At 45.2% G+C, this 27,263-nt stretch overlaps 1 protein-coding gene across 1 annotated transcript in view; it reads right to left on the bottom strand.

Annotated features, from left to right (window-relative positions):
- Positions 1-779: 779 nt before the first annotated feature.
- The window catches only part of SETDB2 (SET domain bifurcated histone lysine methyltransferase 2), a 104,541-nt gene continuing 78,057 nt past the window's right edge, over positions 780-27,263 (bottom strand). Inside the window, exons 9-11 of the mRNA XM_063950720.1 lie at positions 4,365-4,588; positions 3,428-3,516; positions 780-1,233 (exon numbers count right to left, since the gene is read on the bottom strand). Of these exons, the coding sequence (XP_063806790.1) occupies positions 1,116-1,233; positions 3,428-3,516; positions 4,365-4,588 (431 nt within the window). The 3' untranslated portion in view covers positions 780-1,115. The remainder of the gene's footprint in view (positions 1,234-3,427; positions 3,517-4,364; positions 4,589-27,263) is intronic.

Genomic DNA, 27,263 nt, shown 5'->3' on the forward strand with positions numbered 1-27,263 from the left:
GGCTGGTTATGCTTTGGAGGGGGGACCCCACGCAAATTTTTTCCCCGTTTTTTAAAAATCGGAACAAAATCCGTCAAATCGGCCGTTTTTCGTCAGCGGGACTGTCGAATCCGTTTTTCATTGAATATGGTCAATTTTGGCACCCACTTGCCGAAGTTAGACGGTCGAATTAAAAAACGGCCGAAAAATTGCCGCGATTCGCCGCTAATTGCATATACCCCATTGTGTTTTCAAACATCAGAACAGTGGAATATCACCATCAGAACATTGCGACCAACGCAATTTTGATTTCCCCAGCGGCTGCACCCACCAGGTACACACTAGGTGGCAGAGATTAGCTGACTGACCAGCAGTGACTGGCATCATGGTAGCCACTGGGGGGAGGGCCCAGGGAAGCAGAGGGACCGTGAGGTCCCTCTGTGATTTGCGGCTGCAGAAAGATTATCTTCCGGCAACCGGCCACTGTGTTTCTGACTGGTCGCATGGTTTGTGACCAGGTGAGATAATGCACAGTCAGGTGTTGTCGCAAACGAAGCGATCCAACCAATCAAATGGTGAAAACCCAATTCCCCTAAGAAACCTCACCGTAAAAGCATGGACATGTGCCCTTTTTATGCCCCCCCTCCCCCCCCAAAAAAAAAACAACAACAACCCAACCTAATCTCTACAATAACCATATCCTGCTGTATAGAGATCCTTTTTGAAGATAATTTCATCCTAAATCACTGACATTAATGTTCGTGTATGGGACCATACAAAAGATTTCACTTCTAGACACATTTATTCAAGTCCTTTTTTAATATAAAGCATTGCATAAACGGACAATTACACTGCATGTTAGATTATCTGTAATGCTTTGTGCATGATTAATGATGACAATTTATATTCATGATGGAGATGCAAACATGATATATATTTTTTATAAAATACTGTTTGCTTTCTTTTTAGTTCACACAAAAAAATGACAGAAGACACAAAAAAGAAATGAATAAATTACACACTTATAGGTATCTAAAAGTGAAATAGGAAAGTTTATCACAAAATGAAAACAAAGAGAAAAAAAAAAAAGTATTTACAGGACAATATTTTGTAACATCTGTTACAAGATATCTCCGTCATATAGTTATACTTTTGCAGGCTTTCATACCACACAAGCAAGGAATTTCATTTTCAGGAGCACTTCCAATTTGGTAGTTATATTCCCAAGTTAACTCAGTACCGGCTTTTAGAAAGCTGAAAAAAATACATGAAAAACAGTTAAATGAACATAAAAAGGAGTGGTAGATAGATAGAGAGGCATGTCCAGACAGTCTCTTGCAGCAATGAGACTACGTACTCACTGGTACTAAAACAGCCTGTCTAACAAGTTATATTTATTAAGTGCAAACAGATTTGGGAATATTAATAGTACTAAATTAAACCATACAAAATTGCATTTTTACAAATTACCACCCCACACATAACTTTCCATAGCGTCTATTTAGAGCAGAGTGCTGATCATCTATGAGGGCAAATCTGCGCATGTGCACGCAAAGGGGATGTGGCCGTGTGGCATGTTCCCTTTTCTATGTGATGCTTATTTTTCTTGGTTTTATTTCTCTTTGAAACTTGCAATCATTTAAATGGGAGTGCATTGCAAAAGCTAAGAGAGTCTGTAAGGAGGCATTTCCATGTGTGTTTTACATGAACATGATCAATTCCTGTTTTCTCAGACGCTTGTATAAAAGCACATATTGGACATACTTGTAAATGCATCTAAACTGCATACCACACTCATACGTAATGCTAAACAGACAGAAACACCCTTGTGCACTTAGCTGGCCATGTACACCCTGGCATTTGCCATGTGCAATTTGTAGCTCATGATCATTCTTTAACAAAATTCTGCATATAGGGGGGAATTCAATTAGCTGGGGAAAAGTACAGCGGCTAATTTATCGGGATACATACGATATCCCGACGGATGGTATGCCGGTGGTCATATGACCGATACAGCATCCCGAAACAGAGAGTCCGGACAGGGGTCGGGTAGGTATGTATACCCCCCACCTCCTACCCTACCCCTCCCTTCCAGCAGCCTAAACATAACCCTAACCCTCCCTGGTGGTTCCTAAACCTAACGCCCCTCCCCCCCCCCTTTCCTGCAGCCTAAACCTAAATCTCCGACCCCCGCAGCCTAACCCTAACCGGGGGTGCCTAACCCCCCCCCCCGCGCAGCCTGACCCTAAGACTCCCCGCCACCACCACCTGTGCTTACCAATGACAAGTCCCGGCAGAACTCGTTCAGGATCCTGGTACCGACATTTTCGATCCATGTCGGGATTCCAGCATCGGCATTCCGACTGCCGGGATGCCAAAAGCCAGTATCCAGAACGGATCCCAATTTATCCCTGGCAATAATTCAATTATCCTCAATAGTTGGCACTATTGGGGATTTTGCTTCACCTGCCCGGAGACAGGAGAAACAAAATCTGCAATAAATATGGTTTTTCACAGCTGTGATCGCGAAAACACAAGGATCCAGGATAACTTCCCCGATCCCTGTGTTTCGCATGATAACAGATAAAATTTACTGCAAATGAACGGGCTTTTATTGAATTACCTTAGAGGATTACAATCTGATTATTTCCTGTTTTATATGATACCAGATTTGTGTCTCGGCAGCTGGCAAATATTATTATAGACCAAGTATTTTTAACTTGTGTATTACAATAATATATTGTATCTCCAAATAGTAAAATGAGTCTGTCTCAAAGTAAAATTATGGTCACAGAACGCCTCAGTGACTTAGAATATTATTATATTTTACAGCAGGGAGCACATCTTAAGCCCAGTACACACTAAGCAATCCCCACCCACATCGATATTGGCAGCGGCAGGGACCCGGTTGGGTGCCAGGATCGGCAAGTGCATACACACTTGCCGATGCCGGCGAAAAGGGAGCGACGGCGGGATTAAGGCGGCGTGGGGAACGACGCCTTCCCTCGTCTGTACATGTTCAGAAGAGGGAGGGGGTCGTTAACAATGCGTGGGAGCGTGCATTGTTAACGAATTGATGTACACACTGGGCGAGACTGTAAAATATCTTGCTCAGATCGGCCCTCCTGAGCGAGATCTTTCACTTTGTCGTCTAGTCTGTATGGGGCTTAACCCTTATAAGGCAAAAATAGAAAATGTTACATAATCAAAAAGCGACTTCAACCCATTATTATTACAGAGTTATCCATTCCTATGTTCTGCAAACTGGAAGAGAAGTCACCTTGAATCAAAACACCTTTATTATAACTTAGTGAGGTAATATTTTACGTGCAATAAATCTTGGCTGCTACAGGCAGTACTTCCTGGTTCCATCCAGTCATGTGATTATCTCTACGCCTAGTTCTGCTGTAACATTTATTAATATATAGCGATAAAGCATGGTACAAACCTTTTGGTGAAAAATGCTACCCACGGGAAGCTTTTACAATGGGTTTCTACAAATACTTGCTGCACAAACAGGTTTGGAGAACAGCTATGCTGTATTATGGAGGGAAAACAAAACAAGGAGTTAGTTACTTTGTGAAAATATTCTTAAAAAATGTATTGCCCTTATAACAATGTAAAAGGTGGGTACACACTGGACGATATATCGTCCGTTCTATTGAACGGACGATATATCGCGGGTCCGTCGGCTAGTGTGTATGGGCGATAAGTCTGTGAACTCCGTCGTTCACAGACATATCGCGTCAGCCCCGCAGCACAGCCGACGGCCAATATATCTACCAACATACTGGCGCATCGCAGTGTGTGTACGGGCGACAAGCCGGCCGCCCATACACATGCTACGGTGGCCGGTGGTGATTGACAGCTGAACTGGGCGGGCGTGTGTACACGCCCGCCCACTTCCAGGCGTTAGTCCCAGACGGATCGGGCCGTGTGTATGCACAGCACACTGCCCGATCCGTCCATAGATATATCTGCAGATCAATTGATCTGCAGATATATCTATCAGTGTGTACCCACCTTAAGATATAATGTGGATGTGCCTTGTACATCTGATTAAGATGCCTTAGCAATGCCACATATATCCAGCACCAATGAATAACTACCCATGAACACACTTTGCACCTTGATAAACCACTGACATAGTGGTTCCTTTAGAATTAATAAAATAAATTGATTTACTGAGCAATGCTAAGCATTAATTTGGTGCCAAGAATTTGTGACGGCTTTCCTTTACACAAAATGTTCTATGACTGCACAAACGTACAGTACTTAAGGACATAGGTGTGTGCTAAGTTTTTAAAAACAAACAAGCAAATATCTAAAATGCTTCAAGTGTAACAAGAATATTGCCTGTACAACTTACACAATGATGTACTTACATTAAAAAATCGGGCAACGTTTCCTTCTTTTGAAGCATCTAAGATACAAGTACACTCATCTAAACTTGGACCAAGAGACACAGCCTGTTTCGGAGGGCAAACACCAAGTTGGGCAGATGAGCAGCTCTCATCAGACACGTAACCAGCCTCATCGGTTTGTACTGTGCCTCCGTCCCCAGCTGTGTGTACCGTTCTCTTACTTTCGCCATAGTCCTGTTTATCCCCTTACAGGAAGAAAGTTTGACATTTACTACATAAGCAGCACACAGATATCCCTGATTACTTTATTTTACTATGAATGTTTAGTAAAACATGTAAACTATTCAAAAGATCTAATATCTATACCATAACTCTTTATATCTATTCGGAATAACATGCTGCTTGCTCAATGGAGTAATATGACATATCAACTACAGACTCCAAGGAAAAAAAGAGGATTTTGGTACTTACCGATAAATACATTTCTCTGAATCCACTCGGGGACACTGGAACAGCTTATACAGTAGGGGTGTGAAGCTTGCAACCGGAGGTGTGGCACAATCTAAAAATGAAACATTGTCTGCACAGCCGGCTCCTCCCCTTCACGCCCCTCATCCCTCAGTTTGAAAAATTTGACGGAGAGAATAGGACATGAGACACAAACCAATGGCGAGGAGCCCACCGTAACAACAAATCAAACAGCATCTAAGAACTCTGTTAACAGAAACTAATGCTGTTTTCACGAACTGTTTAACAAGAACTTTGAACACAGCAGGTTGACTGCACCGAGGCGGGCGTCCAGTGTCCCCGAGTGGATTCAGAGAAATGGATTTATCGGTAAGTACCAAAATCCTCTTTTCTCTTTCATCCACTAGGGGACACTGGAACAGCTTATACAGTAGGGGACGTCCCAAAGTTACTCCCAAGGGTGGGAGTGCTGTCAATGGCCTGCAAAACTAAACGTCCAAACTTTGAACCTCTGGACGCAAAGTATCAAACTCGTAGAACGTCTGTGCTGACGACCACGTTGCCGCTCTGCCACGTTGAGTATTATAGGTACCTCTGGCTATCGCCTGGGAGGCACCCAACGATCTGGTAGTATGGGCCTCTACCTGAAAAGGGACCTAGATATATATATATAGATATATATATATATATATATATGCCTATGAAATGGTAAGCCCAATCCATCTGGTCAGTGGCTGCTGAGATGCTGGCCAATCCTTCTTCGGACCATCAGAAAGATCAAGCAAATGGTTTAGGCCTCCTGAAGGCTGACGTAACCTGTACGTAAACTGTATATTCTGTGCTCTTACCACTCCTAAAGACACGTCTCCTTCTGCAAATCCTTGAAAGAACGGGACCACAAAAGGGCTAAATATTTAAAATTCTGTCATACCCAGGATTCAAACAATGACCCTGCGAGTTTCCGTGAGACGCCTCACTCATGGAGCCGACGTATCCTGTTCTACCAATGGAAGGAACTCTGCCCTCGCACGGAGCGCTGCCCTATCGTCCTGGAAACGTAGTAAAGGACCATTACACAATAAGGCTCCCAGCTCAGGGACCCGTTTGGCTGAAGCTAAAGCTAATAACAAAGTGATCTTCAAGGAGTGAAAGTCCATTCTGCTCCTTCCGAAGGTTAAAAGGTTGTTGATCTCAGATATTCTAACACTAAGTTGTGGGAGAACGGAAAGGGAGGTTGTACCCTTAGAACTCCCCGCAACGTTTAAACTCCCTGTAGGGATGTTAAACGCGGTTGAACATAGGATGGAGAGAGACGAAATCTGAACCTTCAAGGAACCTAAACGTAGGCCTCCATCTAAGCCGGCTTGGAGGACACGTAGAAAACTAGACAGGTCAGATTCCTTTGAATTCCACCTCCTTTCCTGACCCCACTCCATGCATCTTTTCCATATCCTACAGTAGTGACTGGCATCCGAGTGGCGATCATCCTAGGAACAACCACTGTCGGTATCCCCTTATTTCACAGAGTCCATAACTCAATAGCCACTGCGTTAAACTCAACCTGGTCAGGGCAGGTGTAAGAATGGCCCTTGTGACAGTAAGTCTTCTCTCTGAGGTAACCGCAAAGGTTTCTCCGCTAGTAACCCCCTGAAGTTTGAGTGCCAACTCTTGCTGTACCAGTCTGGTGCGATCAGCGTTCTCCATACTCTTTTCCGTGTCCCATCTTCAGTACCCTGGGTATGAGAGAGAATGTTGGAAAAATGTAAACCCCTTTGTAAGACCCTTAAAGTGTCAACGCGTCCCCTCCATCCGCTGCTGGATCTCTTGGACCGGACACATACCTGGGCAACTGATGATTGTTTCGGGACGCCATTAGGTCTACCTGAGGAAAACCCCACATCCGCACTACCAACACAAAGACTAGTGGGTGTAGACACCACTCTCCTGGATGCATATCCTGGCGACTGCGATAGTCTGTCTCCTAGTTGTTATTAGAATGAACAAAACTGAGAGAACGACGTTGCGTCTGACTGTCCCCAACAAGATCTGTGTGGCCTCTTTTAACTCTATCTTGCCTCTTGTTTCTGTCTGAGGGTTTAAGTATGCTGTTTTCGATAGTTTCTGTAAGTGGTCTCAGCTTGAGAATATTGTTGTGTGGCGTCCATCTGTCCTGAAACTGATGTTTTAGTAGAAAGGCACCCCAAATTTCGTGTCCGTCGTGAGGATCCTTCAATTGTAAATACAGAATCTCTTGCCTGCTACGAGATTTCTGTGTAATGACCACCAAATTAGCGAGGTACGGACCTGTGCCGACTGCCAGATTCCTCGATGTAGAAATCAGTGCGAATCTGCTCCCTGAGCAAAGAGGTTTTGGAAAGGCCTGGAGTGAAGTCTGCCGTACTGTAGGGCCTCGAAAGATGCCACCATCTTCCCGAGAAGCTGTACCCATAGATGTAAGGAAACCATTTGGTTTCTTAATATCTGATCCGCCAACTACTTTATGCCTTGGATCTTGGTCTCTGGCAGTAACATCCTCAATTGTATCATGCGCAATATGAGAGCTAACAATGTAATCTTCTGCGTTGGTATCAGGCTTGATTTCTTGAAGGTGACATCCAGCCGTGTTGAATAAGAAATTGAGGAGTCGTCAGAGGATCTCTGAACTGCTGTTCCTGCTAAAGTGCCTTGATCAGCAGATCGTCCAGGTAGGGTATAATCGTGTTCCCAAATGCTCTCAAACCTGCGACCATTATTGACATGATCGTTGTAAAAACTCTCGGGCTGATGAAAGACCGAAAGGCAAGGGCCTGAACTAGTAGTAATCTTTCTCCCATGCGAAATGCATGTAGTGGTGAGGGGTTCAAATTGGAACATGAAGATATGCATCCTTTATGTCCAGAGACACCTTGAACTGTTCTTGATCTAAACCTGCTATAAACCGACCGGATTGATTCCAGTTTGAATCTGGAAACATTTAGAAACTGTTTTAAAACTGTTAAATTGAGGATTGGTCTGACCAACCCGTCCTGTATTGGTACGGCCAAAAAATTTGAATAAAAACCTGTTCGTCCTTGAGAATCCGGGACAGGCAGAACTACTCTTGTGTAGTAATTTCTGAATTACCATTTGTAATGACCTCTCCTTCTGAGGACACCGAGACAACCTTGAGGTAAATAAACGACTGTGATGACGCTTCAAAATCTATCTGATAACCCTTGCGCCCACCCGGGGAACCCCAGGTGAGTTGGGAGACCGTCATGCTACGGTCTTGACAGCCAGCTTGAGGTCTTGCTTTTTTGGTTTCTGGGAACGACCTCTACCTGATTCCGCGAGATTTCTCAAAAGAACTTCTAAATGACTTTTCACTGGACCAGAGTAACCTCTTCTAATCTGTGGAGAGTGTCTCGGGTAAGCGGTAGATAAAAATAAAGAAATAAATAGATTTCCTTGTCTTGTATGTAAAATCCTCCTGTCCAACTTAGGACCAACTAACCGTTCTCCTCCAAAGGGAAAAACCTTTACAACCTTCTTGGAGTCAGAGTCCATTTGTCATTCTCGGAGTCCTAGAATCAGTCTCGCCAATGTCGAGATGCGTGACTAGCATCCTGTGAAGCCTTGCACATATATGTAGCCAACTCTCAGATATGCTCCGCTAGGTGAGCAATTTCCTTCCCTGTACAATATACCCACAGTCCATGCTACTATGGCCCTGTTTACCAAAGCACTGATATTGTAGGCTGTGATGTACCAGTCGGCACAATATAGATGTCACTGTCCTGAGTACTGACATCCAAAGTAGTTTCAATTAATTTACCTTCCATTGGTATAGGTAAAATTGCTTATGATAGGTTTACCTAGATAGTGTAAGACCTGCACTATACCAACTGAATTTTGGAATTGGAATAAATCAAACCTCTCTGGCTTCTTAACTTCTCTTTGAAGTTTAGAAGTTCAATTACCAAAAAAAAACAAAAAACTTCCTCCTCCTTTAGTAGGACGTGGAGGGGTCTCATAGCCGCCTTACAGACATTTTGAACAGCCTGTGTAGGTGGGTTAAATTGATCAGAAAATCTCTTAGAAAAATCCCACAGCTCATTTTGAATACTGTTTTCGGGATTCCGCCATCTGGAAATATCTGCCAGGGCTGTTCCCATGAACCAGACGGAGTACCGCTCTTGGGTTGAGCGTCCTTTGCACACCCTGGAGCTTGTAACGTTCTTATTACACTTTACAAAAGTAATCTATTCTAGTGTTCTTGGCTGTTGCTTTAGACTGGAACAGCACGCCCACATACCGAACACTCAGCGGTACTTTCACCCTTTAATATAGGAAGAGAAAGACCATATGGATGGTGGAAGCAAATCTGTCTGGGTTACACTAAAATAATAATTAAAAAAAATAAAAATAATAATAATAATAATAATAATAATAATAAAATAAATTTCTTTATACCAGCCTTCTAACAACCCTCGCACACCCAACTGTGAATCAGCTTGATGATCGGGGTTGATGTTCAGTCACTTCCATTTATTTTCCCAGGATCTTTTAAATAGAAGTCCTTGAAAATATAAAGCATAAAAATGCATTATTAATACTGGAAAATCCTTTGCAGCAGAGACCACTATTCACCAGAAGAGGGAGCCTTTGTATTTTAAACTAGGGATGTGCACTTGAAATTTTTCGGGTTTTGTTTTGGTTTTGGGTTCGGTTCCGCGGCCGTGTTTTGGGTTCGACCGCGTTTTGGCAAAACCTCACCGAATTTTTTTTGTCGGATTCGGGTGTGTTTTGGATTCGGGTGTTTTTTTTCAAAAAACCCTAAAAAACAGCTTAAATCATAGAATTTGGGGGTCATTTTGATCCCAAAGTATTATTAACCTCAAAAACCATAATTTCCACTCATTTTCAGTCTATTCTGAATACCTCACACCTCACAATATTATTTTTAGTCCTAAAATTTGCACCGAGGTCGCTGGATGACTAAGCTAAGCGACCCTAGTGGCCGACACAAACACCTGGCCCATCTAGGAGTGGCACTGCAGTGTCACGCAGGATGGCCCTTCCAAAAAACACTCCCCAAACAGCACATGACGCAAAGAAGAAAAAAAGAGGCGCAATGAGGTAGCTGTGTGAGTAAGATAAGTGACCCTAGTGGCCGACACAAACACCTGGCCCATCTAGGAGTGGCACTGCAGTGTCACGCAGGATGGCCCTTCCAAAAAACACTCCCCAAACAGCACATGACGCAAAGAAGAAAAAAAGAGGCGCAATGAGGTAGCTGTGTGAGTAAGCTAAGCGACCCTAGTGGCCGACACAAACACCTGGCCCATCTAGGAGTGGCACTGCAGTGTCACGCAGGATGGCCCTTCCAAAAAACACTCCCCAAACAGCACATGACGCAAAGAAGAAAAAAAGAGGCGCAATGAGGTAGCTGTGTGAGTAAGATAAGCGACCCTAGTGGCCGACACAAACACCTGGCCCATCTAGGAGTGGCACTGCAGTGTCACGCAGGATGGCCCTTCCAAAAAACACTCCCCAAACAGCACATGACGCAAAGAAGAAAAAAAGAGGCGCAATGAGGTAGCTGTGTGAGTAAGCTAAGCGACCCTAGTGGCCGACACAAACACCTGGCCCATCTAGGAGTGGCACTGCAGTGTCACGCAGGATGGCCCTTCCAAAAAACACTCCCCAAACAGCACATGACGCAAAGAAAAATGAAAGAAAAAAGAGGTGCAAGATGGAATTGTCCTTGGGCCCTCCCACCCACCCTTATGTTGTATAAACAGGACATGCACACTTTAACCAACCCATCATTTCAGTGACAGGGTCTGCCACACGACTGTGACTGAAATGACGGGTTGGTTTGGACCCCCACCGAAAAAGAAGCAATTAATCTCTCCTTGCACAAACTGGCTCTACAGAGGCAAGATGTCCACCTCATCATCATCCTCCGATATATCACCGTGTACATCCCGCTCCTCACAGATTATCAATTCGTCCCCACTGGAATCCACCATCTCAGCTACCTGTGTACTTTGTGGAGGCAATTGCTGCTGGTCAATGTCTCCACGGAGGAATTGATTATAATTCATTTTAATGAACATCATCTTCTCCACATTTTCTGGAAGTAACCTCGTACGCAGATTGCTGACAAGGTGAGCGGCGGCACTAAACACTCTTTCGGAGTACACACTTGTGGGAGGGCAACTTAGGTAGAATAAAGCCAGTTTGTGCAAGGGCCTCCAAATTGCCTCTTTTTCCTGCCAGTATTAGTACGGACTGTCTGACGTGCCTACTTGGATGCGGTCACTCATATAATCCTCCACCATTCTTTCAATGGTGAGAGAATTATATGCAGTGACAGTAGACGACATGTCCGTAATCGTTGTCAGGTCCTTCAGTCCGGACCAGATGTCAGCATCAGCAGTCGCTCCAAACTGCCCTGCATCACCGCCAGCGGGTGGGCTCGGAATTCTGAGCCTTTTCCTCGCACCCCCAGTTGCGGGAGAATGTGAAGGAGATGTTGACAGGTCGCGTTCCGCTTGACTTGACAATTTTGTCACCAGCAGGTCTTTGAACCCCAGCAGACTTGTGTCTGCCGGAAAGAGAGATCCAAGGTAGGTTTTAAATCTAGGATCGAGCACGGTGGCCAAAATGTAGTGCTCTGATTTCAACAGATTGACCACCCGTGAATCCTTGTTAAGCGAATTAAGGGCTCCATCCACAAGTCCCACATGTCTAGCGGAATCGCTCCCTTTTAGCTCCTCCTTCAATACCTCCAGCTTCTTCTGCAAAAGCCTGATGAGGGGAATGACCTGACTCAGGCTGGCAGTGTCTGAACTGACTTCACGTGTGGCAAGTTCAAAAGGTTGCAGAACCTTGCACAACGTTGAAATCATTCTCCACTGCGCTTGAGACAGGTACATTCCACCTCCTATATCGTGCTCAATTGTATAGGCTTGAATGGCCTTTTGCTGCTCCTCCAACCTCTGAAGCATATAGAGGGTTGAATTCCACCTCGTTACCACTTCTTGCTTCAGATGATGGCAGGGCAGGTTCAGGCGTTTTTGGTGGTGCTCCAGTCTTCTGTACGTGGTGCCTGTACGCCGAAAGTGTCCCGCAATTCTTCTGGCCACCGACAGCATCTCTTGCACGCCCCTGTCGTTTTTTAAAAAATTCTGGACCACCAAATTCAAGGTATGTGCAAAACATGGGACGTGCTAGAATTTGCCCATATTTAATGCACACACAATATTGCTGGCGTTGTCCGATGCCACAAATCCACAGGAGAGTCCAATTGGGGTAAGCCATTCCGCGATGATCTTCCTCAGTTGCCGTAAGAGGTTTTCAGCTGTGTGCGTATTCTGGAAACCGGTGATACAAAGCGTAGCCTGCCTAGGAAAGAGTTGGCGTTTGCGAGATGCTGCTACTGGTGCCGCCGCTGCTGTTCTTGCGGCGGGAGTCCATACATCTACCCAGTGGGCTGTCACAGTCATATAGTCCTGACCCTGCCCTGCTCCACTTGTCCGTGGTTAAGTGGACATTGGGTACAACTGCATTTTTTAGGACACTGGTGAGTCTTTTTCTGACGTCCGTGTACATTCTCGGTATCGCCTGCCTAGAGAAGTGGAACCTAGATGGTATTTGGTAACGGGGGCACACTACCTCAAGAAATTGTCTAGTTCCCTGTGAACTAACGGCGGATACCGGACGCACGTCTAACACCAACATAGTTGTCAAGGCCTCAGTTATCCGCTTTGCAACAGGATGACTGCTGTGATATTTCATCTTCCTCGCAAAGGACTGTTGGACAGTCAATTGCTTGGTGGAAGTAGTAAAAGTGGGCTTACGACTTCCCCTCTGGGATGACCATCGACTCCCAGCAGCAACAACAGCAGCGCCAGCAGCAGTAGGCGTTACACGCAAGGATGCATCGGAGGAATCCCAGGCAGGAGAGGACTCGTCAGAATTGCCAGTGACATGGCCTGCAGGACTATTGGCATTCCTGGGGAAGGAGGAAATTGACACTGAGGGAGTTGGTGGGGTGGTTTGCGTGAGCTTGGTTACAAGAGGAAGGGATTTACTGGTCAGTGGACTGCTTCCGCTGTCGCCCAAAGTTTTTGAACTTGTCACTGACTTATTATGAATGCGCTGCAGGTGACGTATAAGGGAGGATGTTCCGAGGTGGTTAACGTCCTTACCCCTACTTATTACAGCTTGACAAAGGCAACACACGGCTTGACAAATGTTGTCCGCATTTCTAGTGAAATACTTCCACACCGAAGAGCTGATTTTTTTGGTATTTTCACCAGGCATGTCAACGGCCCTATTCCTCCCACGGACAACAGGTGTCTCCCCGGGTGCCTGACTTAAACAAACCACCTCACCATCAGAATCCTCCTTGTCAATTTCCTCCCCAGCGCCAGCAACACCCATATCCTCCTCATCCTGGTGTACTTCAACACTGACATCTTCAATCTGACTATCAGGAACTGGACTGCGGGTGCTCCTTCCAGCACTTGCAGGGGGCGTGCAAATGGTGGAAGGCGCATGCTCTTCACGTCCAGTGTTGGGAAGGTCAGGCATCGCAACCGACACAATTGGACTCTCCTTGTGGATTTGGGATTTCGAAGAACGCACAGTTCTTTGCGGTGCTTTTGCCAGCTTGAGTCTTTTCATTTTTCTAGCGAGAGGCTGAGTGCTTCCATCCTCATGTGAAGCTGAACCACTAGCCATGAACATAGGCCAGGGCCTCAGCCGTTCCTTGCCACTCCGTGTGGTAAATGGCATATTGGCAAGTTTACGCTTCTCCTCCGACAATTTTATTTTAGATTTTGGAGTCCTTTTTTTACTGATATTTGGTGTTTTGGATTTTACATGCTCTGTACTATGACATTGGGCATCGGCCTTGGCAGACGACGTTGCTGGCATTTCATCGTCTCGGCCATGACTAGTGGCAGCAGCTTCAGCACGAGGTGGAAGTGGATCTTGATCTTTCCCTAATTTTGGAACCTCAACATTTTTGTTCTCCATATTTTAATAGGCACAACTAAAAGACACAGAGGTAGCTACAGCCGTGGACTACCGTACTGTGTCTGCTGCTAATATAGACTGGATGATAATGAGATGAAATCAATATATATTATATCACACTAGTACTGCAGCCGGACAGGTAGATATATTTATTATGTAATGACTGATGACGGACCTGCTGGACACTGTCAGCTCAGCAGCACCGCAGACTGCTACAGTAAGCTACTATAGTAGTATGTATAAAGAAGAAAGAAAAGAAAAAAACCACGGGTAGGTGGTATACAATTATGGATGGACGAGCGACTGCCGACACAGAGGTAGCTACAGCGGTGGACTACCGTACTGTGTCTGCTGCTAATATAGACTGGATGATAATGAGATGAAATCAATATATATATATATAATATCACTAGTACTGCAGCCGGACAGGTAGATATATTTATTATGTAATGACTGATGACGGACCTGCTGGACACTGTCAGCTCAGCAGCACCGCAGACTGCTACAGTAAGCTACTATAGTAGTATGTATAAAGAAGAAAGAAAAAAAAAAACCACGGGTAGGTGGTATAACATTATGGATGGACGAGCGACTGCCGACACAGAGGTAGCTACAGCCGTGGACTACCGTACTGTGTCTGCTGCTAATATAGACTGGATGATAATGAGATGAAATCAATATATATATATATAATATCACTAGTACTGCAGCCGGACAGGTAGATATATTTATTATGTAATGACTGATGACGGACCTGCTGGACACTGTCAGCTCAGCAGCACCGCAGACTGCTACAGTAAGCTACTATAGTAGTATGTATAAAGAAGAAAGAAAAAAAAAACCACGGGTAGGTGGTATACAATTATGGATGGACGAGCGACTGCCGACACAGAGGTAGCTACAGCCGTGGACTACCGTACTGTGTCTGCTGCTAATATAGACTGGATGATAATGAGATGAAATCAATATATATATATATATATATATATATATAATATCACTAGTACTGCAGCCGGACAGGTAGATATATTTATTATGTAATGACTGATGACGGACCTGCTGGACACTGTCAGCTCAGCAGCACCGCAGACTGCTACAGTAAGCTACTATAGTAGTATGTATAAAGAAGAAAGAAAAAAAAAAAACCACGGGTAGGTGGTATACAATTATGGATGGACGAGCGACTGCCGACACAGAGGTAGCTACAGCCGTGGACTACCGTACTGTGTCTGCTGCTAATATAGACTGGATGATAATGAGATGAAATCAATATATATATATATAATATCACTAGTACTGCAGCCGGACAGGTAGATATATTTATTATGTAATGACTGATGACGGACCTGCTGGACACTGTCAGCTCAGCAGCACCGCAGACTGCTACAGTAAGCTACTATAGTAGTATGTATAAAGAAGAAAGAAAAAAAAAAAACACGGGTAGGTGGTATACAATTATGGATGGACGAGCGACTGCCGACACAGAGGTAGCTACAGCCGTGGACTACCGTACTGTGTCTGCTGCTATATAGACTGGATGATAATGAGATGAAATCAATATATATATATATATATAATATCACTAGTACTGCAGCCGGACAGGTAGATATATTTATTATGTAATGACTGATGACGGACCTGCTGGACACTGTCAGCTCAGCAGCACCGCAGACTGCTACAGTAAGCTACTATAGTAGTATGTATAAAGAAGAAAGAAAGAAAAAAAAAAACCACGGGTAGGTGGTATACAATATTATATATATATTATATACAATTATATATATATATATATATATATATATATATATATATATTAAACTCACTGGTGGTGATTATTAAACTGGTGGTCAGGTCACTGGTCACACTATCAGCAACTTGCAAGTAGTACTCCTAAGCAGACAATCACAATATATATTATACTGGTGGTCAGTGTGGCACTCTGGCAGCAAAAGTGTGCACTGTACGTTATATGTACTCCTGAGTCCTGCTCTCAGACTCTAACTGCTCCCCACTGTCAGTGTCTCCCCCACAAGTCAGATAATACAGTCACACTATCTATCACTTCAGCAAGTAACTACTAGTACTCCTCCTAATGCTCCCCAAAATTACTACTGCGTCTCTCTCTACTGTCTCACTCTCTTCTCTATAAACGGAGAGGACGCCAGCCACGTCCTCTCCCTATGAATCTCAATGCACGTGTGAAAATGGCGGCGACGCGCGGCTCCTTATATAGAATCCGAGTCTCGCGATAGAATCCGAGCCTCGCGAGAATCCGACAGCGGGATGATGACGTTCGGGCGCGCTCGGGTTAACCGAGCAAGGCGGGAAGATCCGAGTCGCTCGGCCCCGTGTAAAAAAAACTGAAGTTCGGGCGGGTTCGGATTCCGAGGAACCGAACCCGCTCATCCCTACTTTAAACTGGCCAAATGTCTTATCAGTAGAGGGAGCAAACTCATCTATTTTAATTAAGGTCCCTCCCTCTATTTTCTGGCCAGATTTCATGTCCCCACTAAGAGGGGCGTGTTCTGATCATATCTCAGTTCGGCACCTTTTATTTCATTAAAAATGGCCGCCATTTAAAATTCCATAAGCATAATTAAACTCCCCTAATGTTTTAGCGCTTCTAAAATATCATTATCTGCGCCTGATTAGAGCCCAAGTACTAGATATCTGGTACTTGCCAACCTGCTCCCCGTTTTTTTTTTTTTTTTTTTAAACACTGGCGCCCCTGTGGCCGCCTGACCTCGTCCCGCGGTGAGACGCCTCCTGTGCTCTGTGGCCGCCATGCCCTGTGAGTCACCCCCCCCCCCGGCGTATAGTTAATACTCTCCCCCGGCCTCCTGTACTGAGCGCGGAGTTTGCCGTGAGTGTGTCACAGCGCTCCACTGTCTGCGGAAACGGCTGTAAATAAATGATTAGTGGGAGGCTGGATCTCCGGCGCTGTGCTGAGCGCACGGTGAGCTGTGGGAGGGGGGGTCGAGCAGGGGATGCGCTGCTTGCACTGCTCTCGGTCTTAACGCTGCTGCCGCGTCTCTGGGAGCCGGGAGAAATAATCATAGCACCTCAGAGCTTAAAATAGTTCAGAGTGGGACACGAACTCAGGGTCTCTGCCTTAAATTGGTATTAGTGCACTGAGCCACACTGGCTCTGCATTGCTACACTAGCTGTGGATCTAGTTAATAACTCTCTCCTCTAAAACTAGGGCCCCTTTGAACAACCAGTAGTCACTCTACTTTTGTCTGCTCTGCTGCTCCGGATCTCCTGTGGAGAGATGCAGATCCCTTTTATTAGGAATCATTGTCTCTCTAGTCTTAAGACATTTTTGTCCCCCTTTTAATTAGGTTGACTCAGTCTTGTTTAAAGTATCTTTGAAATGGAGCAGGAGCTCCGATTGTACTTGTACCTCCTAGGCACAATTTTTCAAACGGAGGGATGAGGGGCGTGAAGGGGAGGAGCCGGCTGTGCAGACAATGTTTAATTTTTAGATTGTGCCACACCTCCGGTTGCAAGCTTCACACCCCTACTGTATAAGCTGTTCCAGTGTCCCCTAGTGGATGAAAGAGAAATATTCGTTATGGTAAGAACTTACTGTTGATAACGTTATTTCTCCTAAGTCCACAGGATCTACGGGATAACATTGGGATATGATGACGCGACAGTGGATTTGCACCAATCGGTCAAAGCTTTCAGCCTCCCAGCATGCAACTGGCCCATCCATATATCCCCACCTCCTGGCTCAGGCAAATCAGTTGTTTTTCCAAAGCTCAAGGCAGGAGCATCATAGAGAGCCCTAATTAGGCAAGAACACACATGCACACCCTTCCGTACAAGAAGGAAGAGGTTAGTGAGTGAAGATATCCTCAAATCACGTGCGTCAGGGTGGTATCCCTGTGGATCCTGTGGTTTATGAGAAATAACGTCATCATTGGTAAGTTCTTACCATAACGAATATTTCTCTGGCAGGGTCCACAGGTTATCCACAGGATAACATTGGGAAGTCCCAAAGCAATTTAGTGGCGGGGACGCTCCTGATTGGACAGGACAATCCTTCGCCCGAATTCAGCATCCTGAGAGGCAAATGTATCAAAGGCATAATGTCTAATGATTGTGTTAACGGAAAACCATGTGGCTGCCTTACATATCTGTTGTGGACCTACTTACGAGTAGAGTGAGCAGAGACATTAGCCGGAACAGGGAGATCAGCTTGAGAATATGCTTCTGAAATAGTCATCCGAAGCCACATAGCCCGTGTCTGACACTTGTACTCTCAAGGAGCCATCCGCAGACCTTAGTCCATTCCTGCCTAAAGAAATGCTAAGACTCTAAAAAAAATTTAACCTAAGGTCAAATTTCCAGTCACTGCACCATTGAATATAGGTTTGCCATATTCGGTGATAATGCGAGTTAAGGAAGGCTTCCTTACTCTGAGCATTTTTTTTAAATTACATGTAGTGAGATCCTCTTGCTTTCAGGATTGAAGTTTCAAGAGCCATGTCGTCAAAGACAGTTGATCAAAGTGATTGTAATAGCAAGGACCCTGAACCAGTAAATCTGAATGTTGAGGGAGTAGGAATGGAGAATCCTCTGCAGATCTGTGTAATACTGCTATCTGGACCAAGCAGGAGCTATTAGTATCACGGCACCTTTACCTTGTCTTACCTTTCGCATCACCCTGGTTTACAGGGCGATTGGTGGAAAAACATGAGCCAGACGAAAGTTCCACTTCATTGATAGGTCATCCACAAAGGTCACTCTGTGATCCTTTGTTCTTGACCCGTATTCGGAAACTTTGTTGTTCTGACGGGACGCCATGAGATCTATCTCCGGTAACCCCCATTGTCTACCAGAGTTTGAAAGACTTTGGAGTATAAAGTCTATTTGTGCATGAATGGCGTGTCTACTGAGAAAATCCGCTTCCCAGTTTAGGACTCCCGGAATGAATACTGCAGACAAGATTGGATAATGAAGTTCTGCCCACCTTAACGTGTGACTTAACTTCTTCACTGTGTTTTGGCTGCGAGTTCCTCACTATAGTTTAGGTACGCTGCTGCCATTGCAATGTCCGAGCAGATTCAAACTGGTTTACCCTGAAGGATGTTCTTTGCCTGAATAAATTTTATATATATATATATATATATATATATATATATATCCCGAAGTTCCAATATATTTGTTGGCAGGCAACTTTCTTCCTTGGTCCTCTGCTCCTGGAACCAACTCCTTCCTGACACTGCTCCCCAGCCCTGAAGGCTGGCATCCATTGTCCGAGTTTCCCAATCTGATATCCAAAGCAGTCTCCCTTTGTTCAGATAGGATGTCTGTAGGCACCAGGCTAATGACCTCCTAACTTCCAGAGGAAAGACAATAATCTGCGCTTTTATTGTCTGATAAAAACCATTCCACTTGGAAAAGATCAGACGTTGCATATGTATCGAGTGGAACTGAGTATACTCCATCCTTAAATGACTTTTGGATATTTTGTTCAGAGGTAAATTACTCTCTGAATACCCAATTCTAACACAGCCCCCAAGTGAGTCATCCGTTATGACTGAACCAAAGACCACTTTGCCCAATTTATGAGCCAACCGTGTCTCTGTAAACAGGATATTTGGTCATTCCGAGTTGTTCGCTCGCAAGCTGCTTTTAGCAGCTTTGCACACGCTAAGCCGCCGCCTACTGGGAGTGAATCTTAGCTTATCAAAATTGCGAACGAAAGATTAGCAAAATTGCGAATAGACACTTCTTAGCAGTTTCTGAGTAGCTTCAAACTTACTCTGCATCTGCGATCAGTTCAGTGCTTGTCGTTCCTGGTTTGACGTCATAAACACACCCAGCGTTCGCCCAGACACTCCTCCGTTTCTCCAGCCACTCCCGTGTTTTTCCCAGAAACTGTAGCGTTTTTTCACACACTCCCATAAAACGGCCTGTTTCCGCCCAGAAACACCCACTTCCTGTCAATCACACTCCGATCACCAGAACGAAGAAAAAACCTCGTAATGCCGTGAGTAAAATACCTAACTGCATAGCAAATTTACTTGGCGCAGTGAGAACATTGCGCATGCGCAGTTAGCGGAAAATCGCTGCGATGCGAAGAAAAATACCGAGCGAACAACTCGGAATGACCACCATTGTCTGTTGCATGTGTATGAAAGGTGGTGGGTCCCTAATGTGCGAAAATGATAGCAGCCAAATAAGAAATTACTAATAGGAGGATTCCTCCACAACTCCTAAAGTATAGATATGTATGAACAATTGGTAAGTATTTTCACATCGGCGCTAACTCTAATAATCAAAGAGTGTATACATTCCTTCACTCCGTGTATCAAGGCGATGTATGGTCACAAACTCATCTTTCTCCCTCCTTGTACTGATCATCATTCAGTTACTCAGATAAGATCTCCGCCACATTCAGCATGAAATGTAAAAGATAGAGAAAAACACATAGTACAGGTTGAGTATCCCTTATCCAAAATGCTTGGGACCAGAGGTATTTTGGATATCGGATTTTTCCGTATTTTGGAATAATTGCATACCATAATGAGATATCATGGTGATAGGACCTAAATCTAAGCACAGAATGCATTTTTGTTACATATACACCTTATACACACAGCCTGAAGGTAATTTTAGCCAATATTTTTTGTAACTTTGTGCATTGAACAAAGTGTGTGTACATTCACACAATTAATTTATGTTTCATATACACCTTATACACACAGCCTGAAGGTCATTTAATACAATAGTTTTAAGAACTTTGTGTATTAAACAAAGTTTGTGTACATTGAGCCATCAAAAAACAAAGGTTTCACTATCTCACTCTCACTCAAAAAAGTCCGTATTTCGGAATATTCCGTATTTCGGAATATTTGGATATGGGATACTCAACCTGTATAATAAGTTTTTTTAATGACACACACACACTTAACTAAAAACAACACATGATCCCTTTTGGAATCCAGATGGTATGACCAAAGCAATTACCAGATGGCAATTGAAATTCAGCAGTTAAAACATTAAAATCCACAATCCTCCTCAAAGCAGTAACACTCAAGTCATTGGGGACAGCTAAGGTGATGATAGAATTCAATCAATTACCAGAAGCAGAGAAAAGGCTTGCAAAAGTCAATCTCTTGAAGTAAGAGGAATGTTATATCACCAGTCAGCATTCCGGACCCGCTCCCTGGACCTCTGTCTCCACCTGGCAAATGTAGAACCTGTGTCACCGCTGCTGCACCCCCACCAACGCGTTCCAAACCTTTTCTTGGGTCTTTTTCTGTTGCAGATGACACTGAAGCCATTCCTGAGACTGTGCCAGGATTAATAAATCGTCAAGGTATGGAAAAATCCATATCCCCTGCTAATGGAGATAAGATGCCATCACCACCATAATTTTGCTGAATACACTGGGAGCTGTGGTCAGTTCAAATGGTAGGGTCTGAAACTGAAAATGATGCTGGAGGATAACAAACCTGAGAGAGCGCTGATGAGACTGTGCTATATGAACATGTAGGCAAGCATCCTGGATATCCAGGTATACCATAAAATCCTCCGGCTCCATGGCCAAAATAATGGAACGTAAAGTCTCCATATGAAAACCGACGCACTGAAATGTACTTGTTCAGCGTTTTGAAATTGAGTATGGGCCGGAACGACCCATTTGGCTTCTGGACTAAAAACAGGTTGCAATAAAAACCTTGGGGCAGATGTATTAACCCGGAGAAGGCATAAGGAAGTGATAAACCAGTGATATGTGCAAGGTGAAAAAGGCACCAGCCAATCAGCTCCAATATGTAAATTAACAGTTAGAATCTGATTGGCTGGTTTGTTTATCACCTTGCACATATCACTGGTTTATCACTTCCTTATGCCTTCTCCAGGTTAATACATCTGCCCCCTTGTTCTCATTGCACAGGAGGAACTGGAATTATCACTCCTGACTGAAGCAACTTCTGTAATGCCTCTTACAAAGCCCTGGCCTTCGTTTCCACTCAAGACGGGCTGGTACAAACCCTTTGACTCCCCACTGCTGACATCAACCCTAGGGATCGCAGCCTCATACTACCCCTGGTGCCTATGATCCCTAGGGCCTAGCGCTGGTGCACCCTAGGGGGCAGCCGCATCAGCGACTGTTTGGTAGTCTCCTCCCAAAACAGTGTAGCTGTGTCCGTGTTCCCCCTCTAAGCGGAACCGATGCCTTACCTTCTCCCCGTGCTCTGGCCACAGCCTGGTAACGTCTCCTGGACTTGCTAGTATATCCAACACAGACGCCCGCCGAAACAGCAGTGTACTCGTGGGTAAGCGTTGTCGCGGGAGTTGTTGGAGCGACTCTTTCTAAGGTACGTATAAGACGCTTTTTAGAAAGATCGCTCAAAGAAATAGTAAGACTATAAAAATAAAATAAAAAAAGCTTATGGCTGCAAAAAAACCAGCAGCCCTCTTGACCATGGTCCGGCTCCTGCCGCACCAAACAATGGACATATGGACGGGCCCGTTGCATGTTGGGAGGCCGAAAGCTTTGACCGATTACTGCAAAACCGCTGCCGCATCATATCCCAATGTTATCCTGTGGATAACCTGTGGACCCTGCCGGAGAAATGCCCCTGAGAACACAAGAAATTGCTCTACCTGGCATTATTATGGATATATTACAGAGTACTCTAACTCCTACAAAACATATGCTTGCAAGTATTTATTCAAGAGAATTAGAGTTATACCAATAAATTATTACAGGTAATTTTGTTTCCTTGATCAGGGAAGCAGATATTTTGGTTTGACGTAAGGCATATAAAGTCACACCTCCTTCACCTAGGTGCCTTCTGACTTTCCCTGAGCTATGAGAAATATCAAATATATATATCTTAACAACAAATCACATGTACAAGTATAGAGTAACAGAAATGGGAACTAGTCGCCGTAAAGATAAGTAAAAGAGGATTTTGGTACTTACCGATAAATCCATTTCTCTGAATCCTCTAGGGGACACTGGAGTCATATACAGTAGGGGTGTGAAGCCCTGAACCGGAGGTGTGGCACAATCCAAAACTAGCATTGTCTGCACAGCCGGCTAATCCCCCTTCACATCACTCCTCCCTCAGTTTGAAAAATGTGACTGAAAGACTAGGACATGACACTATAGCCCATGGCGAGGAACCGAACCGTACAACATATCAAACAGCGGCCAAGAACTCTTAACCGAACAACTAACGCCGTTTGCACGAACTGTTTAAAACAAGAACTTTGAACACAGCAGGTTGACAGCACCGAGGCGGGCGTCCAGTGTCCCCTAGAGGATTCAGAGAAATGGATTTATCGGTAAGTACCAAAATCCTCTTTTCTCTTTCATCCACTAGGGGACACTGGAGTCCTATACAGTAGGGGACGTCCCAAAGTTTTCCCCCAGGGAGGGAGTGCTGTTGGTAGCCTGCAAAACTAAACGTCCAAACTTAGATTCTCCGGACGCAAAAGTATCAAACTTGTAAAATCTTGCGAACGTGTGGGCTGAAGACCACGTCGCCGCTCTGCAAAGTTGAGTAGTGGAAGCACCTCTGGCAGCCGCCCACGAGGCACCCACTGATCGGGTAGTATGAGCACCCGTCTGAACTGGAACCTGTTTGCCACAGGATATATAAGCTTGCCGAATGGCAAGTCTAATCCATCTAGACAGAGTCTGCTTAGATGCCGGCCAACCCTTCTTTGGCCAATCATAAAGAACAAACAAATGGTCCGACTTTCTGAAAGACGACGTAACCTGTACGTATACCCGTAAAGCTCGGACAACATCCAATGACACGTCCACAGCTGTGAGACCCTGGAAGGATCGGACCACTATTGGCTGGTTTACGTGAAACCCCAAAACCACTTTCGGAAGGAAGTCTGCTCTTGTACGGAGTTCCGCCCTATCCTCATGAAAAACCAAGAAAGGACTCTTACAGGATAAGGCTCCCAACTCAGAAACCCGCCTAGCCGAAGCCAAGGCAAGCAATAACGTGACCTTCCAAGAGAGATATTTCAGGTCTGTTCTTGTCAACGGCTCAAAAATCGGTGACTTCAAATATTCTAACACCAAATTCAAGTCCCATGGTGCCGTGGGAGGACGAAAAGGGGGTTGAATCCTCAGAACCCCCTGTAAAAAGGTTTGAATCTCTGGCAAGGATGCTAGCCGCTGTTGAAAAAGAATGGAGAGAGCCGAAATCTGAACCTTCAGAGAGCCCAGTCTGAGCCCTCCCTCTAGACCGGCCTGAAGGAAAAGTAGAAGTCGAGATAAATGGAAGTTCGTTGAATTCAATCCCCGCTCCTGACACCAAGCCATGTACCGTCTCCAAATCCTGTAGTAGTGCCTGGCTGTGACCGGTTTTCTAGCGACAATCATTGTAGGGATGGCCGTTCGTGGAATCCTTCTGTTTCTTAAGATCCGGGTTTCAATAGCCACGCCGTCAAACGCAGCCTGTTCAGGTTGGGGTGTAGGAACGGTCCCTGAGATAGCAGGTCCTCTCTCTGAGGTAACCTCCAAGGATCTTCCGCAAGTAACCCCCGCAGATCGGAGAACCAACTCCTGCGGGGCCAATCTGGTGCGATTAGAATGGCCCACACTCGTTCCCGTTTTACCCTTTTCAGAACCCTAGGTATGAGTGGGAATGGTGGAAATATGTAAACCCTCCTGTAACACCAAGGAAGTGTTAATGCGTCCACTCCTTCTGCCTCTGGATCTCGCGTCCTTGACACATATCTGGGCAGCTGATGGTTTTGTCGAGACGCCATTAGGTCCACCTGAGGTAGACCCCATCTTTTCACAATCATGTTGAAAATCCGTGGGTGAAGGCACCACTCTCCCGGATGCATGTCCTGGCGACTGAGGTAATCTGCTTCCCAGTTCTCCACACCTGGAATGAACACTGCCGAGAAAATTATGTCTTTTCTTTCCGCCCACAACAAGATCTTTGTGGCTTCCTTTAACGCCATCCTGCTCTTTGTTCCTCCTTGACGGTTTATATAAGCTGTCGTCGTGACATTGTCTGACTGAATTCTGATGTGTTGATTCACGACTAGATCTTCTGCTAAGAGAAGTGCATTGTAAACTGCTCTTAGTTCGAGGATATTTATGGGTAGTTTGCTCTCCTGTAGCGTCCACCGTCCTTGAAACTGATGGTCGTCTAGGACGGCTCCCCAACCTCCGAAACTGGCATCCGTCGTCAGGATCCTCCAATCCCAAATGCCGCATTTCTTGCCGGCTGCAAGGTTCTTGTGTAACGACCACCATATCAGGGAGACCCGTACTTGCGGGTGAAGTCGGATTCTCCGATGGAGAAGCCAGTGCGAGCCTGCTCCCTGAGCAATCAGATTCATTTGGAATGGTCGTGAATGAAGTCTACCGTACTGGAGAGCTTCGAACAACGCCACCATCTTCCCGAGAAGTTGCACACAGAGGTGCAGAGAAACGGTTTGCGTCCTCAGTACCTGAGCCACTAATCTCTGTAGGTCCTGGACCTTGTTCTCTGGTAGGAACACCCGTAATAGGACCGTGTCCAAGATGAGACCGAGGAATTGAATCCGTTGAGTCGGTATGTGGTTGGACCTTTGGAAATTGACAATCCATCCATGCTGCATTAGAAATTGATGGGATGTCTGAACATCCTTGAGCAGTCGATTCTGAGATGGAGCCTTGATCAATAAATCGTCCAGATAAGGTATAATCGTAACCCCCAACAGTCTCAGTCCTGCAACCATGATCGCCATGATCTTTGTGAAAATTCTTGGGGCTGATGCTAGGCCGAACGGCAATGCCCGGAATTGGTAGTGATCCGCCACCAGTGCGAACCTTAAGTAAGCCTGGTGAGGAGTCCAGATTGGAATATGCAGATATGCATCCTTTATGTCCATGGATACCATGAACTCGCCCTGTTCTAAGCCTGCAATGACTGATTGGATTGATTCCATCTTGAATTTGTAGACTCTTAAAAACTGGTTGAAAACTTTTAAATTGAGTATTGGTCTGACCGTCCCGTCTGGCTTTGGCACGACAAAAAGATTGGAATAGAACCCCGTTCCTCTCTGAGAAGCGGGAACCGGAATAATGACCTCTGCATGTAGCAATTTGAGAATTGCTGCCCGTAGTGCCCTTGCTTTCTGAGGGCACTGAGGCAATCCTGTTGTAAAAAACTGACTATGAGGCCTCTGTTGAAATTCCAGTTTGTATCCCTGAGAGATCAAGTTGTTCACCCAAAGTTCTGGTGAGGTTCTGACCGAGATGTCCTGAAAACCTTCCAGTTGGCCGCCCACCAAGGGGGACCCCAGGTGAGCTGGGAGGCCGTCATGCCACGGTCTTGTCAGCAGGTTTATCCTGCTTTCTGGTTGCTGCTTGTGAGCGGCCTCTACCTCTGCCCCCACGTGCTTGTGTACCGAAACCCCTTCCTCTGGCTCGAAAGGACTGAGATCTAAATGAAGTAAATGCTGGTCCCGAATAACCTCTCCTAGTTTGTGGAGCGGTTCTCGTATAAGGAGTAGGCAGAAAAGTGGACTTGCTCGCTGTAGCCTGCGAAATCCACTTGTCCAACTCTGGTCCGAACAGCATTTCACCCCCAAAGGGGATGGATTCTACTGCCTTTTTGGTGTCACAGTCTCCTTGCCATTCTCTGAGCCATAAAATCCTTCTAGCCGATATGGCCGATGCAGATATGCGTGATGCGATTCTGCTAATATCCTTAGAAGCCTGACACAAGTATGAAGCAGATTCTCGAATGTGTTCCGCCAGTTGGGTAATCTCTTCTAAGCTATTTTCCTCCTCAATAGCTTGTACAATACGTCCAAACCATGCACCCATGGCCTTGTTAACCCAAGCACAGACGATTGCAGGTGTCTGCGCTGCACCGGCTGCTACGAAAATTTACTTTAACGCTGTGTCAACCTTACGGTCTGACGCATCCTTTAAAGTAGTTACGTTAGGAATTGGTAAGATTGTCTTCTTTGACAACCTTCTTAGGGAAGCATCCACTACCGGCGGATTCTCCCACTTGTCCATTACACCCCTAGGTAGGGGATAAGTTATCTGAAACCGTTTCGGAAATTGAAATCGTTTGTCAGGTTGTTTCCAAGCCTCCTCCATCTGAGACTGGAGGGATTTAGGTATGGGAAACACTGCTGAACTCGGCTTCTGGGATTCGAACAAATTGAAATCTTCCGGCTCCCGTATTTCTTCCACCTGAAAGTTTAAGATCTCCTTTACCACGTCAATCAAGGAGTCCAGACCAGAGATTGCCGTGTCCTCCTCTGGAAAATCGGCATCTAGGTTAGGTTCAATTAACTCACCTTCCTCCGTATCAAGAAGAAAAACCTCTTCCTCCTCTGATTCCGGTATAATAGGAAGCGTTCTTTTAACTGCCTTGTGCACACTCGTTTCTGCGTGTGCGGGCGGCGTTTACCTGATGA

This window comes from Pseudophryne corroboree, chromosome 2 (assembly GCF_028390025.1).
Source record: "Pseudophryne corroboree isolate aPseCor3 chromosome 2, aPseCor3.hap2, whole genome shotgun sequence".
Classification (NCBI taxonomy): domain Eukaryota; kingdom Metazoa; phylum Chordata; class Amphibia; order Anura; family Myobatrachidae; genus Pseudophryne; species Pseudophryne corroboree.